The sequence below is a fragment of the Coffea arabica genome, chromosome 1e (assembly GCF_036785885.1).
Source record: "Coffea arabica cultivar ET-39 chromosome 1e, Coffea Arabica ET-39 HiFi, whole genome shotgun sequence".
Lineage (NCBI taxonomy): Eukaryota > Viridiplantae > Streptophyta > Magnoliopsida > Gentianales > Rubiaceae > Coffea > Coffea arabica.
Window position 1 is genome coordinate 53,533,045 of NC_092311.1, and position 22,941 is coordinate 53,555,985.

The 22,941-nt window shown below is 38.3% G+C and overlaps 4 protein-coding genes across 4 annotated transcripts; all 4 read left to right on the plus strand.

The window, feature by feature from the left end:
- Positions 1 to 1,504: 1,504 nt before the first annotated feature.
- LOC113716485 (transcription repressor OFP16) lies at positions 1,505 to 7,131 on the plus strand. The gene has a single exon (XM_027240832.2). The coding sequence runs from the start codon at positions 6,111 to 6,113 to the stop codon at positions 6,825 to 6,827; it is 717 nt and encodes a 238-aa protein (XP_027096633.1). The 5' UTR covers positions 1,505 to 6,110; the 3' UTR covers positions 6,828 to 7,131.
- Positions 7,132 to 16,135: 9,004 nt separating this feature from the next.
- On the plus strand, positions 16,136 to 17,172 carry LOC113716491 (uncharacterized). The gene has a single exon (XM_072064356.1). It carries the CDS (start codon positions 16,136 to 16,138, stop codon positions 17,036 to 17,038), a length of 903 nt encoding a protein of 300 aa, XP_071920457.1. The 3' UTR covers positions 17,039 to 17,172.
- A 622-nt stretch (positions 17,173 to 17,794) lies between these two features.
- On the plus strand, positions 17,795 to 18,904 carry LOC140020361 (fasciclin-like arabinogalactan protein 21). The gene has a single exon (XM_072071565.1). It carries the CDS (start codon positions 17,795 to 17,797, stop codon positions 18,902 to 18,904), a length of 1,110 nt encoding a protein of 369 aa, XP_071927666.1.
- Positions 18,905 to 21,018: 2,114 nt separating this feature from the next.
- On the plus strand, positions 21,019 to 22,348 carry LOC113716494 (uncharacterized). The gene is made up of 3 exons (XM_072064358.1): positions 21,019 to 21,468; positions 21,767 to 21,908; positions 22,056 to 22,348. The coding sequence occupies exons 1-3, from the start codon at positions 21,107 to 21,109 to the stop codon at positions 22,176 to 22,178; spliced, it is 627 nt and encodes a 208-aa protein (XP_071920459.1). The 5' UTR covers positions 21,019 to 21,106; the 3' UTR covers positions 22,179 to 22,348.
- The last annotated feature ends 593 nt before the right edge of the window (positions 22,349 to 22,941 follow it).

The following is a 22,941-nucleotide window of genomic DNA, read 5'->3' on the forward strand; positions in this document are numbered from 1 at the left end:
TGACTAGGTTTTTTAGATAATGCAAATCCCCGACTTTATTTTCTTGTGTTCTAATGGACCTAACCAAACAAAAAACAAAGAAAGGAGAGAAATTGTGAGAAACAGTTCTTCCAATCTGCACTTCCTAATTTCAGTACAGTACTGACGACAGAGGTAGGTGGATTCATGATATGCTCCCCACCATGTGATGTATGATCCATGATGTTGCCAACTCTAAACTTAAGGTGAGTTACGTTACACCGTATATATCGCCAGCCTAACTTGATTTTCCGTTTCACAAATTTACGTTCCTTCCTCCCCCTCCCCTTAAGCTTGGAAAAATATCTCAATATATAAAGTAAATCTTATATACATTGACAGTGTATACATTATAATAGTTACATCCATGGCATATGTGCAAATTCAACTTTTACATAGTTTTCATTTATTCAAACCTGATAGTATATACATTGTCAGTGCAGAAAAAATTAATTTCGATATATATATTCTAACATTGTCATTGTCAGTGCAAAAGATTATTCTTGTCCAACATAAATATGGTAGCAGTGCTAATTGATTTCTCTCTATTTGCTTTGTTTACTCCACGACTCAGTTTTGCATGGAATAACTGTTATGCACTACATTCAAAGTAGTGATGGGAATTGAAAATAGTTTCTAGACATTAAAAATGAGATATGATGCATGCATGTCATCCCTCTTACCGTTTGTCATGATCCCAATCCACCCGTCCGTGAAAGAAAAGGCTAGTATATATGCATTTATTTTTGTAATCCGGGCAGCATGTCCATGGCTGCTTTGCAGTCAAGAATATCCTTTCTGAATTTTCACGTACGCGTGAAAGTCGTAGCATCTATTGATTATCATACAGACAGAAGATATCATCATGGCCAAAGTCCTAAATTGTAGTATTTGAGCAGTATTTTGAGTAGACTAGAACACAATACCAGACCGCAATCATTTTGCACGACGGCACCTGAAACTGAAACAAGCCCACATATTCTAGCAGCTTCAGCAAAAATTTGTGTACAACTTCGATTCGACCCATTCATTAATTACTTTTCATATCCGTAATTTGTCTGTCTGAATAGGTTTTTATTTGCCAAAAATTATTTAATTGTATTATAAACATATTTTTAATTATCTTTCTATTTTACATATATCACATCAAAAAAAATATTACATTACTTTTTTTATAAAAAAAAATTTATTTCAAATAATTTGCTATTTAAACACACCCGTATATTAGTGAAGCAGGCTGGCTTTAGATGAGTGAAGAAGAAGCGGACCGAGCACCAAGATCAGTAAGGGACTAGTACATACTGATACTAGCTGTAGACACCAAATTTTTGTCAATTTTTAATATTTTTCCAGGATTTTTCTATTTAATAAGTTATTTATTTTCTTGTATTTTAATGTACATTTTCTCATTTTTTGCAGGTTTGCTTTACGAAAAGAGAAAAAAAAAAAACAACAAAACAACAAAAATAAAAAAAATCAAAAAATCATTTTGATCATTTTGTTTCACCAAATTAACTATTAACCCATTTTCACACTCAATGACCATGGACTTGTCTTTTCATTAATTGAGAAATCATCATTTTGGAAGATTCAGCACACAAGCTCCTTTTTTGGCTACAAGACATCTCTCGGCTCTCTCCAGGAGAGAAGAAGGAAAAAAAAGGAAAAAAATTTTCCCTCCCTCTCTCGGCTAGCTCTTAACAGACGAGAACAAAAAACCAAACAACAGACAACAAAAAAAAAAAACTACTTCCTCAATCTCCTCTCTCGGCTCTCACGGACAGAGGACAAGAAGAAAAAAAAAGACTCCACCCTTTTGGCTCAATTTGCTCTCTCGGCTCTCTCCCTCATCAGACAAGAGGAACAAAAAAGGGGGGGGCTCCCTTTACAGATTTTCTTTCACAAAATCCAAACACATTTGCACACAACAAGGCAGCAATCGGTTGGATTGGAGCTTGGCAATTTCATCAAAAATCTTGGCAAAGGGACCAAACTCTTCATTGAGGTATTTATCTCCTTTTTTCCAGCTTTTCTTTTTTTTAATTAACTAGATTGAATGCATGTGTGGTTACTTTTTATTGCTTATTTTTGCTGGTTTTTGTTGGTGTTGTATGGATGAAATTTTGGGATGGGTCATGAACAAAATTAGGAAAAAAAGAAACGGTGCTGTGAATGCATGCCAAATGTTTGAAAAAATGTTTGAATAAAAAAAATGAATCAAAGGAGTGAATTTGGTGTGTATGTTTTGCTTAAATGGATGACCATTAGCTAGCAAAGATCTGAAAATGCTTGGTTATCCAAAATTTTGGGAGTTTTTGAGCCTTCAAAGCATTAGAATAATTTTCTTCATTTTTGGGGCTGTTATTGACTTAATGCTTTATTTTGTTGTTGTTTATTTGTCAAACTAAGATTATAGTTGTAATGTAGAAGTTATCAGGAGGGTTTTGGCATAATTTTTATGATTTTTGGTGAAGATGTGAAGGTTTTAAAAAATAAAAAACTGAACTGATTTCTTGGCATTTTGACCGCTTTCGACTCATTTTTTGTAAAAACTAACTCCGGAAATGGAGTCTACGCGAAAAATCGAGTGAGGGGGTGTATTTTGAGGATTTTTGGTGACCGGAGAGGTCACCGGCGGTGGCGGTCGGCGGCGGCGGCGCCACCGGCAGCCGCCATGGCCACCAGCTGAAGTTTTCTTCAGCTGGCCGAACAAGAAGAAGAGGAAACGTATGGGGAAGAAAAGAGAAAGAAAAGAAAGAAAAGAAAAGAAAGAAAAGGAAAGTGGTTTGGGCTAGTGTTTTTTTTTTAGGTGGGCCTGTGGTTATTTTGGTTGGGTTTGGGGAATGGACTTTTGTTTTATTTCTTTCGGGTTTCGGTTGGGCTAGAAGGTCGGAGCCCATGCTTTAATTTGGTTGGGTTTGAGTGATAAAAGACGGGCTGGCCTGTGTGTTTGGTCTTGGATTTTCGGCTGGGCTTAGGTAGTATCCGGCCCAAATAAATAAAAATAACGGCCCGATGGCCTTTCTTCTCCCAAATCAGAAACCGAATTTTGCACTTTGGCCCCCTGATCTTTTGAGTAGTTTCACTGCAGCCCAGAACATTTTAAATTTCTTTCATGTAGGTCCTTATATTAATTGCATTTTGGTCCCTGAATTTTATCTTTCATTTAATTTTGACCCCTGAACTTTGGAAAATATAATTTTTGTCCCCCAAAAGTTTTCAATTTTTGCAATTCAGTCCCTAGTGAATTTTGACTCTCTTTATTATGATTGTTTCTTTTCTTTAATAGCTAATTATGCTACTTTTGAATATACTTAACTTGTAATTTTTAGATGTTCTTAAATTTCTTTACGTTTGACATATTAGTGTGAATTTAGTATTTTTGTTATTATTATTTTTCAATTAAATTGGTGCCGTGATTCTTTTGTTCATTTTGAGTATAAATAGGGCAATTTGACTCCGTTTAGTCACCACTTCAAAAGGGAGGTACCTCATTATTATTATTTCAATGTCAATTACGTGCTCTTATGTGCTCTTACGTGCTCCTATATGTTTATATATTTTTATATGCTTTGTTTATTTGATTTGAATGTTCATTTAAATTTTCTTATACTTGTTTAGTTAATTTTATAATTATTTGAGAGGCATTTAAATACCTCAAAAAATGTAATAGATAGGATAATTAGATTTGTTTTATTTTATTTCCCCTTTTAGATTGTAGTTAGGCGCTCCCCGATGTAATAGATAGGTTGTGTGCTTATGTGGCTTATGTGTTACGTGCCTTACTTGCTTTCCTTAGGATTTTTGCATCTAGATATTATGCTTATGTGTTACGTGCTACGTGCTCTTATGTGTTTATTTGTTTTAATTTATGTCTACTTGTCTTATTATGTATTAAAAATGCATGACGTCACCACACTAGTCCAACGCTAGTTGTGGTTTCTCCCTCCGTTTACTTGCTAGTCCAACGCTAGTAAGGATTTTTAGAAATGGGTTAGTCCAACGCTAGACCCTTAGATCGTTCGTGCGTTAGATTCATTTTTGTGTGATATTTATTACATTTTCACGCATATTTTCATTTTTAGGATCTTTTCCCATTTGCATGATATTTCCTATTATATTATCCCCTATCCTCTATATGTGTTAATCATGTCATTTAGAATTGCATTTCATTTAGGACATTGTATAGTAAGTTAGCTCATTTGTTTGTGCATATTAGGAGAATTATTTTTCAAATATGGAAATGGGTGATTATAACTTTTTAGTTTAAATACCCCATTAATCCCTGTATAAGAAAATTATGTCACGAATTTTTTTGCCTCCCGTACCCTTTATGTTGCATTCCCTTTTTCTTTGATCACTTATATATATGTATATAATTTAATTTCTTTTCTTTTTCATCATTTGCATCCTTGTGACACCTTCGAGGATCTATTTTGACCTTCGCAATTAATGCGATTGGTTCAATTAAACCCTTGAATGAACATGTTGTCCCTTGCGATATTTTTTAGATTTGCATTCATATAGAAAACATCCAAATGTGATAAATTAAGGGTTAGATTAGGAAAATTTTGACTAAACCTCGCAACTAGCTTAGACTAGGTTGAAAGGGTGCCTTAGATTTGAGTTAATCGAATCTTTGCCTTCCCTTTCTTCAACCGTGACTCCCGAATCCATTTTCTCTTGTTTTCAAAGACCTGGAGTTGTCAAAAAGGGTTTTATTTTGTTTTACTTTATTTTTTGGGTGACTTGGTACACCAAAACTCCATACCAAGTGGCGACTCCTGTTTTTTCTTAAAAACCCTTTTAGACTAAATTTTGGACCCAAATTGTCGCATTCTTTTAAGTCCCATTCTAGGTCCCTTTTAACTTGTTTAAAAATAAAATCATATCTTTTATAAACCTCACACTTTATTTTTCTTTTCCATCGCGAAAAATGGGGCGCGACACTAGCTCTACACATTTTCGGTTTCAAATTGCCCCACTCCAGCGGTGGATTTGATGGATGATTATCGTCGTAAGACACGAAATTCTTGTTCTTCTTCTGAATTTTTTTTTTTAAAGTTCATTTCTATCCATCCTCTATCCGGCCCCCTCCCTTTTTTTATGTTTTCTCTTTTTCTTTTGACCTTTTAGATATATATATTTTTTATAAATATGATGTATATAACATAAATATTGATATGCGTCCATTAATTGAGAACGAGGTCCACAACCCACCAGCTCCTATTGCATTTTGCTAATGCCGCTGAGTAGTCGCCTTTTAAGTCCCAAGAGGCCAGGAAGAAGCTACTTGCTACAAAATCTTCACCAACTCCAATGACCCCTAAGCCCCACCCTCCCGCTTTCACTCCTTCGCTAGTTGCATTTTGCTGGATTTGTTTTGCGGCTTTTGCCCTGTACTAATTAGATATTTACAGCTACCATATATCATGATATGTATGGTAATGGAGGAATACGGGACAATAAATAAATCCATCTTTTGTTACCAATAATACAGCATCAATAGTCTTTAAAAACTAGTACTTGAAAGTTTGAAGTTTTGATGTACACATCCCTCTAAATCGAAGATACTTGAACAATGATATACAGACACGAACGCATATTTTGTGAATGTAAGGGTTGTATAAGTGGGAAATTTTTTATGGTCATTTTTTTTGTGTAAAAAATTATTACGTTTTCGTGGACATATTTTTTAATTATCTTTTTATTTCATATACATCAAATCATTATGATATATAGAAATCAAATCGTTGTGGTATATATTTCTATAGAAACTTCTAAAAATAATAATCCAAACGGAGTTTAAATTTGCAAGTTCCTTCCTCTTATGATCAATGAGATTCTCTCACTTCACAAGTCTCAGTATACATAAATATGGGTTGGCCAGCCAGCCTATGGGTTCTAAGTGCCAAACTCTTGTCCGAATAGTGAACGGTGAACGCACTGCATCTATCTATCCTCCCCAATTCCACCTCTCCAACTCAAAAAACTCATCATATCATACCAATAATCATATTCCCTCCCTCCCTTCTCCCTGAGTCCAAAGTGGAGAGTGTAAATTAAGCAAGAAGATTATAGGGCGAGAAAAAATGCCAAGCAATCTGGGAAGAAACATAAATCTTTGCTTCACAAATATCACGGCACCCTCATCTCCCCAATCCTCGATCCAAGCTGAGCACAGCCGTTCCCTATCCAGCTCCGCAGCATCAGTCCTCATCAAGAACTTCAACTCCCTCTACGATTTCACTTTTGACTGCACCACCTATTCCAAGTCCTTTCCCCACCCCACGTCCGCCACCACCACCTCCGACGACGACCTCTCCTCCTCCGAATCCTACACCACCTCCTCCACCCCGGACTTCTCCACCGTCTTCGCATCCCAACGCTTTTTCTGCTCCTCTCCTGGCCGTTCTAACTCCATCATAGACTCCTCATCGTCCCTATCGTCAACCTCCTCGTCGTCTCCGGGCATCCCGACCGAACCCGACAGCGTCGTGGGAGGAAGCATTGCTGTTGCGACCTATTCGCCAGACCCTTTCATGGACTTTCGACGGTCCATGCAAGAAATGGTGGAGGCCCATGACCTGATCGACGTTGCAGCCAATTGGGACTACTTGCACGAGCTTCTCACCTGCTATCTGTCTCTCAATCCCAAGAGAACCCACAAATTCATCGTCGGAGCTTTTGCCGATCTTCTTGTCAGTCTCATTACTTCATCATCACCAGATGATGAGCGCTGCCGCTGTACGAAATCAAAATTCTCCGATGATGGTCGTAAGATGTCAGGCATGGGTGGACGGATGTGAAATTTTTGCGGGCCCCTAGCCATTAATTAAGATCACGTCATTGTTTTAGGGAGGAAAGGCGTTCAAGGTAATAAGGTGGTGAATGGATAGCAATGAGAGTCGAATCTCTGCATCTTTTTGAGGAAAGAAAAGAATACGAGTGGCTGCAAATGTGATTAATGTAGAAAATTATGGAAATCTGAAAAGAAATTGATGTAATGTTGACAGTTCATTGTTATGCATGCATCTGGTCCCCTATTGTCCTCAATTATATCGATACATAAATAAATTTAATGGTATCATTAAGACCTTTATATTTCTGGCACTTCTTGTTTCTTGGTTTTTAAGTTACTTACATGCTTCTAATTTTCTAAATATGCTAAGCAGCCTAGCACGGCTGCACGACACAGAAGCAGAAGCAGGAGACGAAGCCTTGGTCTTTGCTTCTGGTGGCAGACTCCCTGAAAAGTGTATCTACTTTTTCAGAGTTTTCTTTTTTTTTGGGGTTAATTCAGATTCCAGCGTGCAGGACAATAATGGAATGAAGACAAGACCAGATTTGTACTCTGATGGGATATCCAGACCATCCACCTTTCCAATTTCTAAAAGCTGCCCCCGTCTTTAATAGAGTACTTTCATTCAGTCACCGTGGCGTTCTTCCTATTGAACTTCTGACCCCGACCCTAATCGAAAGAAGATGACAGACAAAAAGGGTCCTTCTTACGACGTAGTTGGCCTTCACTCATCAAGGAGGGCATTAGGCTTGGGCAGAAGCTAAGGTAGCTGGCCTTTCGGCCTCGCTGCCCACGCCCGCTGAACTCGATTGGGGAGAAAGATAATTTGCTACAATCTGTATGTTAATGATGCATCTGTTGACAAACATTGGTCATGCAAGTTTACCTTCTTCTACCATAAGGAAAGAAAACCAAATGGCAAAAGAACTTCTTAACATTTTGTTAGCTTTGGCAATGTTTGTATTGTACTCACTGTATACGAACATTGGAAGCTGTAATTCGGTCGTCTCACTTCATTTTGCCACCTTTTCTCTAGTTTGGAGAAGGATTGTATATAAGTGAGATGACGCTGGAGTTTAATTTAACATATAGTATTCCATAATAACTATCCTCAGATCCGTTTTAAGTGGGGGAAATCATGCGATTGTCGAGGACTATCAGTAAATTTTTTTTTTTTTAAAGTGTGTGTGTGTTTTTTTTTTGGCCTGCTTAATTAGGAGAAATGAAACCTACTTTTTAGCCAGCAGGGTTTCATTTTTTGAACCCCTCGCCCCTTCCCCCCTCCAGAGAATGATTAAAAGTGTGTCAAGTTCCAAGAATGATTTAAGAACATGAGCCACTAGCTAGTTAGTTTGAATGGAATAACATGATTAATGAAGGGATATACTATTATCAAGAAAAGTAGTACTCCTAAGTAAATATGTAATTATTTTAACTCACACTTGTTGATCTGTATGAACATGAAAATAGGTCTTAGTATCTTTTATGTAATGGAGGGAAAAGAAAACACGTTGACCAACTAGCACTGACTCCGAAACTGGCTTCAAGTTTAAGCATTAGGAGTCCGTGGAAACCAGCGGGCTAAGTGATCTCTGCAGAGTGCAAACGACAATTAAAATTCTTAAAATTTCATTAACTGTTGTTGACTGTTCCAATCAAAGAGTATAAAACAATAATGTGAAGGCATCGACAAACTGGTGGATGGTTGATAAAAGTTGATGCCACGATTTCACGGGATTATTTGTCTTACGCTGTACAAACTACATCGAGCCACGATAAACCTTTTTAATCTGTTTTTTTTTTGCTTTAAAACTAAGCAGTATAGACAACAAATTGGATAGGAGTTGATGAAGCCAAAATTTTTACAGTTTATTATGCCCACCACATAGCCGAGAGGGAATCTCATGTTTTGTTTTGCCTCTTGTTATTTAATTAATTATTCGTGAATATTAATTTTCTTGACAATCTCTACCTAATCCGTGAATATTAATTTTATCGACAATCTCTGCTTAATTAGGATTCTGTTCTGCTATTTTTTTTTTTTTAATGAAAAGATAACTCTCATTCATCGCCACCAATAGAAATATTTAATCATCCCACGAAACAAGTTTAGACTTCAAACTAATCCCAAAATGCGCAAGAACATGTGCAGCATTCCCTGTCCTATCACCTGTGTACATGTACAATCCTGCATTTTTTTTTTAATGTTGAATGCAATAGTAATTCAGCTTGTTCCACTCAAGTATCAATGTATGAATAATCAGGCTCATCATGTTTTGTACTAGCTCATAAGAATCACCTTCCAAGTCAAACATCCCCATATCGGAAGTCCACAATAACTGTCAAAATGTCTGCATCAACAACATTAATGTTGTTAAACACTCTGGTAAGGCAATCAATACTTCTTTTTTATCATCACACACTATTACCCTAACTTCTACCTTCTCTCTCTCTCTCTCTTTTTTTTTTCAAGTCCATCAATGCTAAATTTTTCCTTTCCGTGACTTCATCCACGTCCTAATCATTCAACCCTGTGTTTGTTTGAACACTAGCAGTCTCTTTGTGTAGTTAAGTGAATTTCAAGAAATAAGAACGAGTGAAATCTGCAACCTCTTTTGCTTTCATCACTTTATTCTCAAATATCAACTCGTCACATTATTCTGCTCTTTCATCTTTACTGCTGTCCATCGTAAACTGCCATGTGATGTATGTATTTGGCTTTCTTTTATGGAAATAAATAATTACTTTCTGTTGACTCATATCTTATTTTTAGGTGTTTATTTATGTAGTGATGATTAACAACATATCCGTTTGTTTTACATGAGATGCAATGGAGGACAAAGCGTATTCTTCTGTATCACTAATGAATGGTGTTTGGACCATTCATTTTCTCAACTCTGTTGGTCGAACTGCTCTGGATTTATTACCCAACAACATTAATTCATTCTTTAATTATTTTGGATCTTACATATAGCGAAGGAAAATATGAATTTTTTAGTTAATCAAAATTTTTTCTTGCCAAAAAAAAAAGAGTAAAATTATCTATTGTTTTTTTTTTTTTTAGTCTGACACAGGGGTGTCCGGACCTTTGGCCCAACTAATCCCCTGCGGCTCGGGAGAGGACGCCCCAACCCACTCCGAACGTATTAATAGCATGACTCGAATCCTGGTGGACATGACTAAAGAGAAACAATCACACCGGTTGAGCTACCCCGTTGGAGTCTTGGAGACAGTAAAAGTATCTATTGTGGTTTGTGACTTTTATGCAAAAGGTGGCATAGGCACAGTTAAGGTTACCAAGTAAGTAACTTAAACCCACTCAAATGTTAATGACCTTTTATAGTTTTATGTAACATCTTGGACTTCGAAGATCTTAAACATAAATTCATGAGCGCTTCTATAGTAGACAAAGAATTTAAGCCGAAAGTGTTGTGAAAACATCCATAATTAGAAAAATGATTTCTACAAAGATGCTTTGTTACTTCCAGAAAAAGGAAAATGCAGAGTAATCTTGCTGGTTTAGAAGCAGTAGACAAAAGGGTCATCGAATTATAAGGTAAATTTCTATAAAGTAACGGCAATACAGGTCCTTGTGAATTACCAATAAAGGCAAATAACAAAGCGTACTAAAGAAATGGATGACAAAAGCAAAAGATGGACGTGAAAAGATCAAATTTTGAGTCGATTCTTCACTGCCTTAACCTGAAGTAGCATTTGATGTGACCCTACTTTTGATGATCTTAAAATGGATTAGATTTGGGCTACACGCCCTTTTGCCGGCTCTGGTGAAGGCCTAGGTCCATTCTCATTATCAAGCGTTGCCATTTATTTTGCCCATGGCCGTCGACGTTGAGTTTTTAATTTGCAGGCTTTTGTTTGAATTATAAGTTATTTGAGATATTTTTACTGTAGCACTTTTTGTAATGTGATGTATATGAGATAAAAAAATATATTGAAAATTGTAATGATGATGTAAGCAAATATATTTGAGAAAATAATCAGCTGTCCAAACAAACCTACATATTCCTTTCAACTTACGGGCTGGTGTATTCCTTTCAACTTACGGGCCGTTAACGAGTCTGGTTGCAAGATCAAAATTGTTATGCCGGCCAATGTATTTGAACCCTTAAAGAAATTATTATTATTGGTGGTTCGTTGATTTGGTATTCTCTATGTGTTAGTGTTAGGCCTGTCAATCGGGCCGATGAGTTCAAACTCAGCTCATTTAATTTGAATTATTTTCGGGTTTCGGACTATGAGTTTCGGGTTCGTAAATGTGAAACTCATATTCAACTCACATAATATTCGGGTTGTGAGCCTTAATCGGGCTTAGCCCAAACTCACTTATTACTCCTTAATTTTTTTAATATAATTACTATAACTATTAAGTTGTAAAACTAATTTAACATTTACAAGACTATAATATTAAAACTAAACATGAACAAATAATAGTTCTTAAAACGTATATAAACCAAAAATTTTCAACAATATTTATATTTAATCCATTCAAAATGCATGAAAAATAGTAATAAAACATGCGATCATAAGCCAATACATATTTAAAAGTTGAAACTTTTTTTATAATCTTGTGATTGAAATCCAAATATGCTTAATGATTTTTGTGTTTGTAGACCAAAAAAAATCAACCAATATTATGCCAATACAAAAATTTACTCAACCAATAAGAAAAATTAGAGATTTAGTTATGCATTATCAATATTGGCTCTCAAGAAAGCTCATGAAAGAGTTTTTAGATGTATTTTTGTGTTTTGTAATTTATGTATATATTTAGTATTTAGTAATAATATATTTGGATATATAATTATACATAATATCAAAATATAAATATTATATATATAGGTAATTAAAGGGCCGGGCCTATATCGGGTTTGAGCCTAATAAGGCCCAAGCTCGGCTCACATTTAATTCGGGCCTATTTTTTAGGTTTAGACTCAGACCGGCTCACTAAATGATCGGGCTCATCGGGCTTTCTGTCGGGCCGAGCGAGTCGAGCTCGGGCTGGCCCAACCCCATTGACAGTCCAAGTTAGTGTTTTTTTTTAGAGGTGAAATTTAAGAAGCGGCAGAGAAATGTAAATCCAGAATCTCTAAATAAGGATAGACAAAAATATCCGTTGATATGAAAATTCATTATATTCGATCCGATTTGATCTGAAAAATAGGATATTCGATCCACATTTTTTAGTTGGGTCAAAAAAGGGTTAGATATCCGCTTATATGCAGGGCAAGTTAGGATCACAAGATTAAATCAGTGTACATCTCTCCTGCGCAAGTTGCAATTGTCAAATCCACTAATCAACAGGTTTAAGTTCCAATAATTATGATGCAATCTGTCGAAAGAGACTCAAGACCCAACAGAATTCCGGATCTGATAACTATATATGAAATAAATTTGGATCTAACAACAAAAGAAGAAAAAAAAAAAAGAAAATTCTCACTAGCACTCCTAGAAGAAGCAGAATATTTTAACTAAGAACCCCTATGAAAAACAGAGAACTTTCACTAAAAAAAAAATTTAGAGGATATTTTATTGAAACTTATAGTAAAAGAAGAATTCTGGTAAAATCAAACAAAAATGACAACCATTATTTTGAAAACAAAAGTTCCACCAAAACATGAAGGGTTAGTGGCCCGCTGTCCCCTCAATTCTTGGACAACCATTTCTTCTATAGTGGAATACAAGGCTGTGGTTTTGAACTACATGTTCTTAAAGATCCTCCAACAACCCTCATAAGACTCAATTAGCTCAGCTCCTTGTTTAGTGTTTAGTTAACGTGCCTCCATCGTACCGAAAAAGAATACACCATGGCTGTGAAGCATGGTCACTAGAGTGGGATGCAGTTTCATCTTCTTTACCCCAAACTCAAAAAATGAATAAAAGAGAGAGAGAGAGAGAGAATGCGATGAGCGTCTTTAACGCATGAAGGTCTATTCAAAAATCATACAACACATGGCATGTGGAATTTACGTGGATGAGAAGCATGTTTATGATTTATGAGAATGGATGGGGCTTGATCGGGTAAAGCCAAGATGACTGGTCCTCTCAATTGCACAGCACACATGGTGGGTAGGGTTGAAACTTGGATGACATTGCGACAAAGGACTGAGTCAAGCGTTCCGACTTTTACCCTACAAAATGAGGGAAAGCTACATGATTTATGGTTGTTAAGCGTCATGATGGTTACTCAAATGGGGGCAAACCAACGATTCAATCACAAAAAGAAAACGGACGATCAACTTTCACATATACCTTACTGTCTCTTTTACTTTCTTCTTTGCAAAAACACCATGGCATATGCAAATCCTTCAAACCTGAGAAAGTCGTCACTGGAGGGGGCTGGGGACTCGATTCTCTGGATCTCATCGTTGCCGCTCTCTGCCGTTTTCATCAGCTAGCTACACTAATAACGTTGTACATGCCAGAATGAAGTATTGGTGGTGGTTCCATTTTCTTGATACTCTTATACTTAACGCGTGTCTATTACTGTTAGAATAATACCCCGAGTAGAGGTGTCAAAATGGGTGACTTGGACGGGTTTGGGTTGGGTAAAATGGATAATGGGTATAAGTGAGTCAACTCATTTATACCAATTTAATTAGATGGGTATAAATGGGTAAATCAAAAAATGAATTGGGTAACCCAATTACCCATTTATAACCCATTTATTTTAACTTTTTGTAAACTCATTTAAATTCATTTTTGCAAACTAAGTTATCAATTTATACCACTCTTTGTAACCATCATTAGTTTTAAATATTTATTTATAATGTTCAATAAACTTAATTACCAAATTTTTTTCATTTATACTCTATGTCACAAAATTACCTATTATTTAATAATTGAATAATAAGAATATAAAAATTTGAACTAAGTACTATAAAAATTAATATAAAAACTTAATCCAAAAATTTTGAACTCCTAACATTTTTTTTCATATATAAATTTAAAATTTCATTTTAGAAAGATAAGAAAATAGGTTAAAATTTATCATAAATTAATGAGCAAGTTAACAAACTAAGAGAAAATAAAATAATAAGATAAAACCAATAAATAATAATAATAATAATAATGATGAAACAAAAGTAGTTAACATCGTGACAAAATGAAAAATTTGAAAAAAAAATGGGTGGGGGAAAAGAAGAGACTTGGGGGGAAGAGAATTCTAAATGGGTTAATTGGGTTTGATGAGTTACCCAATAATACCCATTTATTAAATGGGTATTATTGGGTAACCCATTTATACCCATATACAAAAATTTAAGATACCCATACCCATCTATTCATGGGCGGGTATGGGTAAATTTAATTAAGTGGGTTGATTTGCCACCTCTAACCCCGACTAATCGGGCTAGATAAACAAAAAAAAAAAAAAAAAGGGTCAATGTTGCTCAATAAATGCCCGGATGTCTTGATCTAGTCCAATAACTCGAATTGCAAATCCGGGTCTACCAGCAGGTTAAGTAGGGTCAATGTTGTCTGCCTGAGGTCAAGTTGAGCGCTGCCGACTTCCTTTCTCTCTTAACTTCTTGTTGGACGGAAGCTGAATTGATTAGCATAATTCATGCCAATTCCTGCCTTCTGAGTTCCGACTAGGTAGTACTAGTAATTATTCGTGGGTGGTCGTAATTAGAGGCTTCTGGACCGCATCATTTAAATGCTGTGGCTGTATTAATTGCGTAAGGGAAACGGTCACATTAGCACTTCTATCAAGTTGGAAGAATTAATTGTGATTAGGTTTCAAAACAAGATTGGTTTGGGCGTCGTACATCATATGTAGGCCGACCGGCCACCGCCTAATTAATACGAAAATTACACGTGAGGAGATATTTAGGGCGGAGACGCAACTTCACCTTCTAAAAATCTTCAAATAACCAAACAGGAAATTACCTTCCATTCTGTTTTAAAGACGAAGAAATTAATTTTATACAGCGGAAAGGATCAGATCCAGGTATGATCTGGAAAGATATAATACACTATTACACTTATTGTGGGGGGGGGCATGAGTTCACGACTTGACTGATTCAGTTGCGTCATAATTGGTCGGATTGCAATGAATATGATAATTGCACTCATAATTCATCATTGCCTCTCCAGAATCCAGATTAGCATGTAAGGCTGAAAGATAATCAATTGACTCGAAACGAATTTGGTTTGATAGGAGCTCGTTCGAGATTGGTTTGTCAATTAATAAATTCAAGTTTGAACATTATTTTATGTTCGATAATAAACTCGTTCAAATTCAACTTCAGAAACAAACTCTCGTTAAATATGAACAAATTTTCAAAGTCTCGTTAAAATGATCAAACAAGATTAATCATTAGGATGTTCAGTTAGATTAGCTCCGCTTGCACCCCTAACCGAATGCTTTATTCATTTTCCTATTATCTGCCCCGGTGGCTAAATTCGTCTTTCTTGGAGCCCCGCGGGAAATGAAAATTACAGGAGTACATATATGTATAGTTTCCCCTCTCGGGCTATCAAGAACTCGAAGACACGTCATGTCGAGGGAGGAGGACAAAGAGAAGGAAAGGCTGCTAAGATCCCTTTGGGTTATACCACAACTTATCTGACATTCCGAATTCCAGACAGAAGATTATCTGACCCTCCAGGGAATATATGGTCGTTTAGTTTAACTTTAATCAAGTTAATATCCCCACGAAAAGATAATAATAAAGAATTTGGTTTCTGTTGTCTCTGTAACTGCTGGAATTCTCGGGGTCTTGGCATGTCTGCTACAATAATGGCACTCCATTACCAGTTGAGACAATGAGAGTGACACCACCGTGGGGAAAGGGAGTTTGCTTTTCCTGTTCGTGTCGCTGTATAACATAACATAACGTGCCTAACAAGTGTCCATTTGCAGCCCAATTGCCCGTTTCATTCATTGATGAGTAAACTTCCAACCACTTCTCCTTCCTCGCTAAAGCTGTCTTTTAGCACTCAATTTTCTGATCTCATCTGCTAGCCTTTTCCTCCCTTTCCTGCAACCCAAGTCTTTTGGTGCAGACATTCTTTACAGACTTTGAGCACTGATCGACTAGGATTTGACAAAGAAGCATGCTTTTGTACACAAACCTACAGCTCATCCAATAGAATAGTCACTTTTCATTTGGAAACATATCAACATCTTGCTCCATCAGAACATGGGAGCAAATGCTTGGTTCCTCATCTAGTTTGAGCTCCTACAAATTCATCTAATTTAAGTTGCTACAAGAGCAGGAATTTATAGCTGGGGATCGCACAGCTTGAATGAAGTTGGAGAAGAAAATTAATTGAGCTATAGATTCACAGATAATGAGGGACTTCCCTTCTTGTTTCAATGAAAGTGGGGTCCAGGTTGCTGATTCTTCCCCAGCATCATCAAATTCTAGTAAAGCTTCTCAGAATCTCGTTACATGCGTCTATCAGACACAGTTTCAGGGCACTTCATGCTTCATTACCATTACCTGGTCCAAGAATTTGATGGGGCAAGGAGTTAGCATTGGAATTCGGAGTTCAACCAATGAATGCGTCTGCAAGGTTGATATTAAGCCTTGGTTATTTACTCCAAGAAAAGGGTTCAGAAGTTCAGAGGCCGATTCCACTGCAATTGACATATATTGGGATTTTTCATCCGCAAAATTTGGTTTTGGCCCGGAACCGCTAGAGGGTTTCTATTTGGCTGTTGCATTTAACCAAGAACTAGTCCTACTCCTCGGGGATTTGCAAAAGGAAGTGTATAAGAAAATAGGTACTAGCCCTGTTGCATCTAATACGGTGTTTATTGCCAAAAGAGAGCACATCTTTGGGAAGAGAGTATACACTACAAAGGCTCAATTCTGTGACCACGGGCCGATACATGACATCGAAATTGAGTGCGATACTGGGGGGATGAACGATCCATCTCTGGCCATCAGCGTGGATAGCAGAGCGGTGTTGCAGGTGAAGCGGCTGCGGTGGAAGTTCAGGGGGAACGAGACTATTTTGGTGGATGGACTGCCGGTGGAAGTGTACTGGGATGTTCATAGTTGGTTCTTTGGGAATGTTATGGGCAATGCTGTTTTCCTGTTTCAAACCTGTCTCTCGGCCGAGAAGCTGCGAAACCGCCACTCCACCGTCTCCTCAAATCCGTCTGTGTTCAGTCGGCCAGGTTCGCAAAATTCCGGGTCACAAGGTCAGGGATTTTCATTGATTTTGTACGCCTGGAAAAACGAGTAAAATTTTCTTTATGATCATTTATTTTTTTTGTTGCCCCTACATGTATGCTGACCACTTGCCAGGTCAATCAATAAAACTTCTCCTGTGATCTTGCTCTCAAATGAAGGTGCTTTATAGCACGATTTATAACTCAACTTCGACTTCTTGCTTCTATTAGCTTAATCAATCAAATTGAGCAGACTTTTTTTTTAGAAAAGCAAGCTATGAACGAGTGTTGCAGGTAGCTCTCTTTGGAATTTGGATTTTTACACTTGATCCTCTCTCGTTTTGCTGGTTTGGCAGTCTTCTATTTGACTGTGATAAGGTCAAGTGAAACAAGTTTCAAGGCAAAGGATTCTTGATTAGCTTTGCTTTGGTAGGCCTTTGCCAATTGATAGAGAAGGCTATTAGTTAGTCATATATCATCCAAGCATGACATGAATAATAAAGGGGAGGAAGGATTGCTGGATTGGATGGCAATGCCAAGCTGCATCCAGAGGAAGAGAGTAACAATCATCAATCATAGACTCTGAAAATCATGAAGTGCTGTTTAGGGGCATTTTGGTCGATCAGGCTCTCAAAATCATAACAGATTGAGATCCTCCCACTGAAATCAAGAACCTGCCATCCCCATAACCGCCGCCACCACTCCTCTAATTCTGCACCGTCTATATTTTTCCCGCTCTATTACAACTAACTAACAACTACCACCACCACTACCATTTCGTTTACTCCACGGTCAGACAAAAAGCCCCAGAGAAAATCACCAACCAAACAATGGGCGCCACCCGGAATGTCCTCCTCATCTTTCTGGCTGCCGCCATTCTCACCTCCGCCGCCTCAGCACAAACACTCGTCCACACATACCCACCCTCCCTCTTCGCCACCATCCTCTCCGCCCTCGGCTTCCGAGACCTCTCCAACGTCACCGCCAATGCCAACCTCTCTCTCACCGCTCCCTCCACTGTCTTCGCCCCCACCGACTCCTCCCTCCTCACTTGCCCCTCCTGCTCCCTGCCTCTTCTCCTCCAAGAACATTCCCTCCCGGGCCTCTACTCTTTCCACTTTCTCCGCAACTTAGCCTTCGGCACCAAGATCGAGACCTTCGCCCGCAACCGCTGTCTCACCATCACCGCTTCCCCCATCATCAACCCCTCCGACGCCGTCTCCACCCCGAAAATCTTCGTCAACGGCGTCGAAATCACCAAACCGGACCTCTTCAATAATGGCCTCGTCATCGTCCACGGCATCCAGGGGTTTATGTCTCATCTCTCGCCGACTTCCTGCACTATCGAGAAAATGACTACCCTCGCCTACCCAGACCCCCCGCCGCCCACGGCAGAGTTCTTGGTCATGCGCTCGATGCTGAAAGAGGCCATGGCCGAGTTGCGTGTCAGGGGGTTCAGTTTGGTGGCTCTGGCGATGAGGGTCAAGTACCCGGAGCTGGCAGACCTCAAGTCCATGACGCTTTTCGCGATTGACGATGGGTCCATCTTCGCCGGAGGGGGAGGGCATGCTTACGTCACCGACCTAATGTTCCACATAGTGCCCAACAGAATTCTGAAGGGGTCGCACTTAATGAGTCTGCCGCTGGATACGGTGATCCCGACGATGGAGCGCGGGCAGGAACTGGTTGTGACCACCGCAGGCGGAGGAGGGCCCTTGTCCCCCATGAGGATAAACTACATGAAGATTAAGAGCCTTGATTTGGTGAGTAATAAGAGGATAGTGGTGCATGCACTGTCAAACCCATTGCCCCACGTGCACCGTCGGACGGCGGTTAGGGAGGAGGAGGCCACTTGTGATGAGCACCAAAGTGGATTGTGCGAGGAAAGTGGTGGTACTAAACGACCAACGGTGCAGATTGAAGATCCTTTTGGTTTGTGAGGTTCTGATCCCTGCCCCAATTTTGCATCTGTGCATTGCGTCGCTGTTTCATTTTGGTCAATCGTTCATTGTTGATCGAAGTTCTTCAAATTCAGGGGAGGCATATTCCTGTAAATTTCACTACAATTTGAGTCCACTCCCCTAATTGATTTTAATTGTTTGATTTTTCTTTTTATTCATTTTGGAAGATAGATGCTCAAGTCTCGGATTTCCATTTGATTGGAGGAGTCGATAACAGCATTAAACGGACTATTTCAGAAGATAAAGTAATTGACAAACAAAATGTACATACGTTTCTGTGCTTTCGTTTACTTCACTTGCCCTGATAGCTCTAAAAGCTGCAATTCAAGCAAAATCTGACTCCATGACTCACACACACATCTGAAGCAGAGAGAATTTCACTGGTCTTGATACTTCTTTTTATGTCTTCATCTGTGAATCCTCGCCAATATCCATCATTTCCAACCCAAACGTTAGTTCATCTGGATCCAAGTCCTCGTACACCTTGCAAAGAACCCCATCATCCGGCTGCAAAAAAGTAGACAACCAACAATCGATTAATCAGTATACCGAAACCAGGGCATCGAAGAGAAACAAAATTAGCTCTCTATTTTCCGAAGAGAAACAAAATTATTACTTGTGAGGGAGCAGCAGAGCTTACTCACGGTCTCCTGTGATCACATTCCATTCGATTGAACAACAATGGTGCAGGAGTCTGTACTCGATCATATTCCAGTTTGTCTTGCTTCCTTTACCATGTTCACCTTCAAAGAAGCAGAGTCTTCTCTTGACCCCCATCCACGCTGCAAATTTTCAGTACCCATTCCTTGTTTGCCGAATTGGGCGAAAGGGCAATCCAAATAGTAGATATGCCTCGGTGTCAACACATAGCATTCTTTCCTTCCACCGTCATTTAACTCCTCTGCATTCACACACACAAAAATGTTTCAATCCAAATTCTTTCCTTTCCCCCAAAAAACCAAAAACCAAAAAAAAAAAAAAAAGGGATACGCCCAAACCTGGAAAGAAATCTTGTTGGCCTAGTCGCCGATTAGTCCAACCCTTCGAAGGTGCGGATTTGGGAGTGTACTGACTCAGCTAGCCAAATAAAGTCCCATAAGCTTAGGAAGCTTTTGCCGTTAGGGAATTTTCATACGATGAAAATATAGAAATTTTCAAAATATGTCATCAATTGTCCAACCAGAATCGCAGATATTATCTACTTCATGTTTTTAAGACTTCAAGATCAACCTCCTGTTAATATTCTAAACTGATAGAAAATATATAGTTAACCCACAAGGGAAAAAAAAGAAAGAAGGAAAGAAAGAAACGCAAGATTTATACTCTAAAATATTGACTTAATATTGTTACCAAAAATTACTTTTGCAAACTAGAATTTTGACAGTTCCTAATTCAAGCTGTAAATGCATAAATCTTCTAAAACGATTAAATCTATATTATTAAGAATATAAAATTCTGTCCAATATTCAATCTTTAACCAACATTTGGTCCCCTTGCAAAAAAAAAAAAAAAAAAAAGGTCCATTTCCTCTCTAATTCACTAATAAGGTTGATTACAAGTCTTGAGGTCCCAGAAATCAGAGCTCCTAGATTATAATCCTTCTACCCTTCCTCGCTTTATAAACCTCACTCCTTCTCTGCTAAAGAAAAAAAATTTCTTGAACAATTAATTATGCAAAATAATCAGTATTACATTCAAGAATGGCGCCATATATCTAGAAAATAGATCAGTATGAAAATTGCTAGGATAATGAGTCTAATTCTTTTGTGAAGTTAGCGTGAGGAAAATAATTATCTTATCCGTGACGTAGCACGGTTTATTTTTAAAAATTATTTTGAATTTGTGCAAGCATGAATAATTTTAAATAAAAAAATTAACATGAATCCTACATGTTCATTCATTTTAGTTTTTAGAAAATTAATGTATTCATTTTAGTTTTAGAAAATTAATGTATTCTAAATGTTTAATTATCATACTAATTTTTAAAAACGGCATGGACTTTCAAGCGTTCCGAGTCCTTGGAGCACCTCGGCCCCACCAACTTTGTCCAACCTGGCAAATGGTAGGCCGATTTTCTCATCAGTTGTGATTTCCTCAATTATCATAGGATAGCCCTGCCCGTTTCTCCCGGCCCAAAACAAATTGCTTAGTTCCTCAATACGGCGGCGGTAGACGGAAGGTATGCTGCCAGTTCCTCCAGCTCCAAGTCAGAGTCTGACCCCGTGTCACGCCGCCCTTCCCTTCTTCTACTTCCGCCCACCGCCAACGTCGACTACCGGAGCACCACCACCACCCGTACCAATCCTCCATTTTTCTTGCTTCAATTATTCCCTCGTGACGTCGCTCCTTTCACCAAAGCTAACAACCACTTCAATCTCTGCTAATAAGCCCTTCAAACCTTGTGCTGCTACCAAAAGCAACCGCAGCCATGACCCCAGAGAGTCTTCATTCTTTGATGAAGACGGCGTCGTACGGGACATGGACGGTTACCTTAATTATCTTTCCCTCGAGTATGACTCTGTTTGGGACACCAAGCCTTCCTGGTTGGTCATCCATCTCACCACACTTCTTGTTCCAATTGCCTCACTGTATATTTGCAACCCACCAATAGCTGTAGAACAAAGAAACATCTGTGTTTTTGGATGTCGATGTACTAATTAACAGTGGTAGTAATAACTTACCAGCCATTTTTAACTCAACTTGTTTGCGAAGTAAATGTCATATCCCTAATGATTGTCACAGTAACTAGTAGTAATTGCCTGGCTGTAGATAATTGCCTGCTTGTTTTTAATCCCTTTTGATGATAGCAGTAAATGCCCTCTAACTAATTCCCTTCCTCAGGTGTCAACCTTGGACGATAACCACAACTGGCGTGTTACTAATTGCCGGTAGCTGGCTTTTTCTGCGCTCCCTTATTGTTACTGCTGGCGTTATGGGTTTGGTATGTGCGTGGTGGTACATCTTTCTGTATTCTTACCCCAAGGTATTGGTGGATGCTTCCTCAATCAGTCAATTATGTTCGAAATTACTGGAAGAAACCATACACATGACGAGATCTAGTTTGCCCTTTCAGCAATGAAGATGTTGATATACAGCAAAGGCTTAAAAAATCTTACAATTTTCTTTGCAGGCATATCTGGAAATGATTGCAGAGCGCAGAAAGAGAGTTACAAGTGGTGTGGAAGATACATACGGCTTGGGAAGATTTGACAGAGAAGCCGGGGAAGGGGATGCCGGACCCAGCACCAAGTAGTCCAAGGCTGTCTACCTTTTCCCCTTCTCCTTTCTCCTCCCCGACTAGTGCGAATCACACACACACCCGCTAACAGCTCCAGTAAATTTCAAGTAAAACTGGCTATGTATTTGCATTAAGCACAGGCGTTTTGCCTGGATCAAAACGGAACTTCGAATATTGTTCGTTGAGACCTGCTAGATTTGTTAATTCCGTTATCCAAGCGTGAAAAGAAATCTTCATCCAAGCAAATGTGCAAAGAAGCTGGAAATACTACTGAAACCAGTCCCATTATCAGACAGATTAATGCTGGCTGGAACTACTGAGAAATATAAAACCATGCCCTTTCAACTGGACTTATTTTATGCTTACAAGATCAGTAGTATTTCTTTTGACGCTTTTACTTGCTCTTTCAAAGGCTACGGCTACACTAGCAGCACTACGAGGTACCACTGGCCAAATGTTATCCACTCCTCTGATTTAGTTGGTGATCTTGCTTGCAATTTTTCATAGTATAATCTACTATTTCTAAATAAATACTTATGGATAGTATAGGCCCAAAGTTCTTGGTTCTTTCTCTGTCTTTTTTTTTTTTTCTTCGGAGGACGCACTTTTAAAGACCATAACCAGACTCCGGGTTGGATGAGGAGCTTTTGTGGTCTAATCATTCCTTTTGATATTGGGGGGTACGGGTTTTTTGGAAAGAAGATCCATCTGTAATTGGCATTGTCCCTTGATTTGCTATAGTTTGATGAGATTTTTTTTCAGAATAATTACCTTTTTT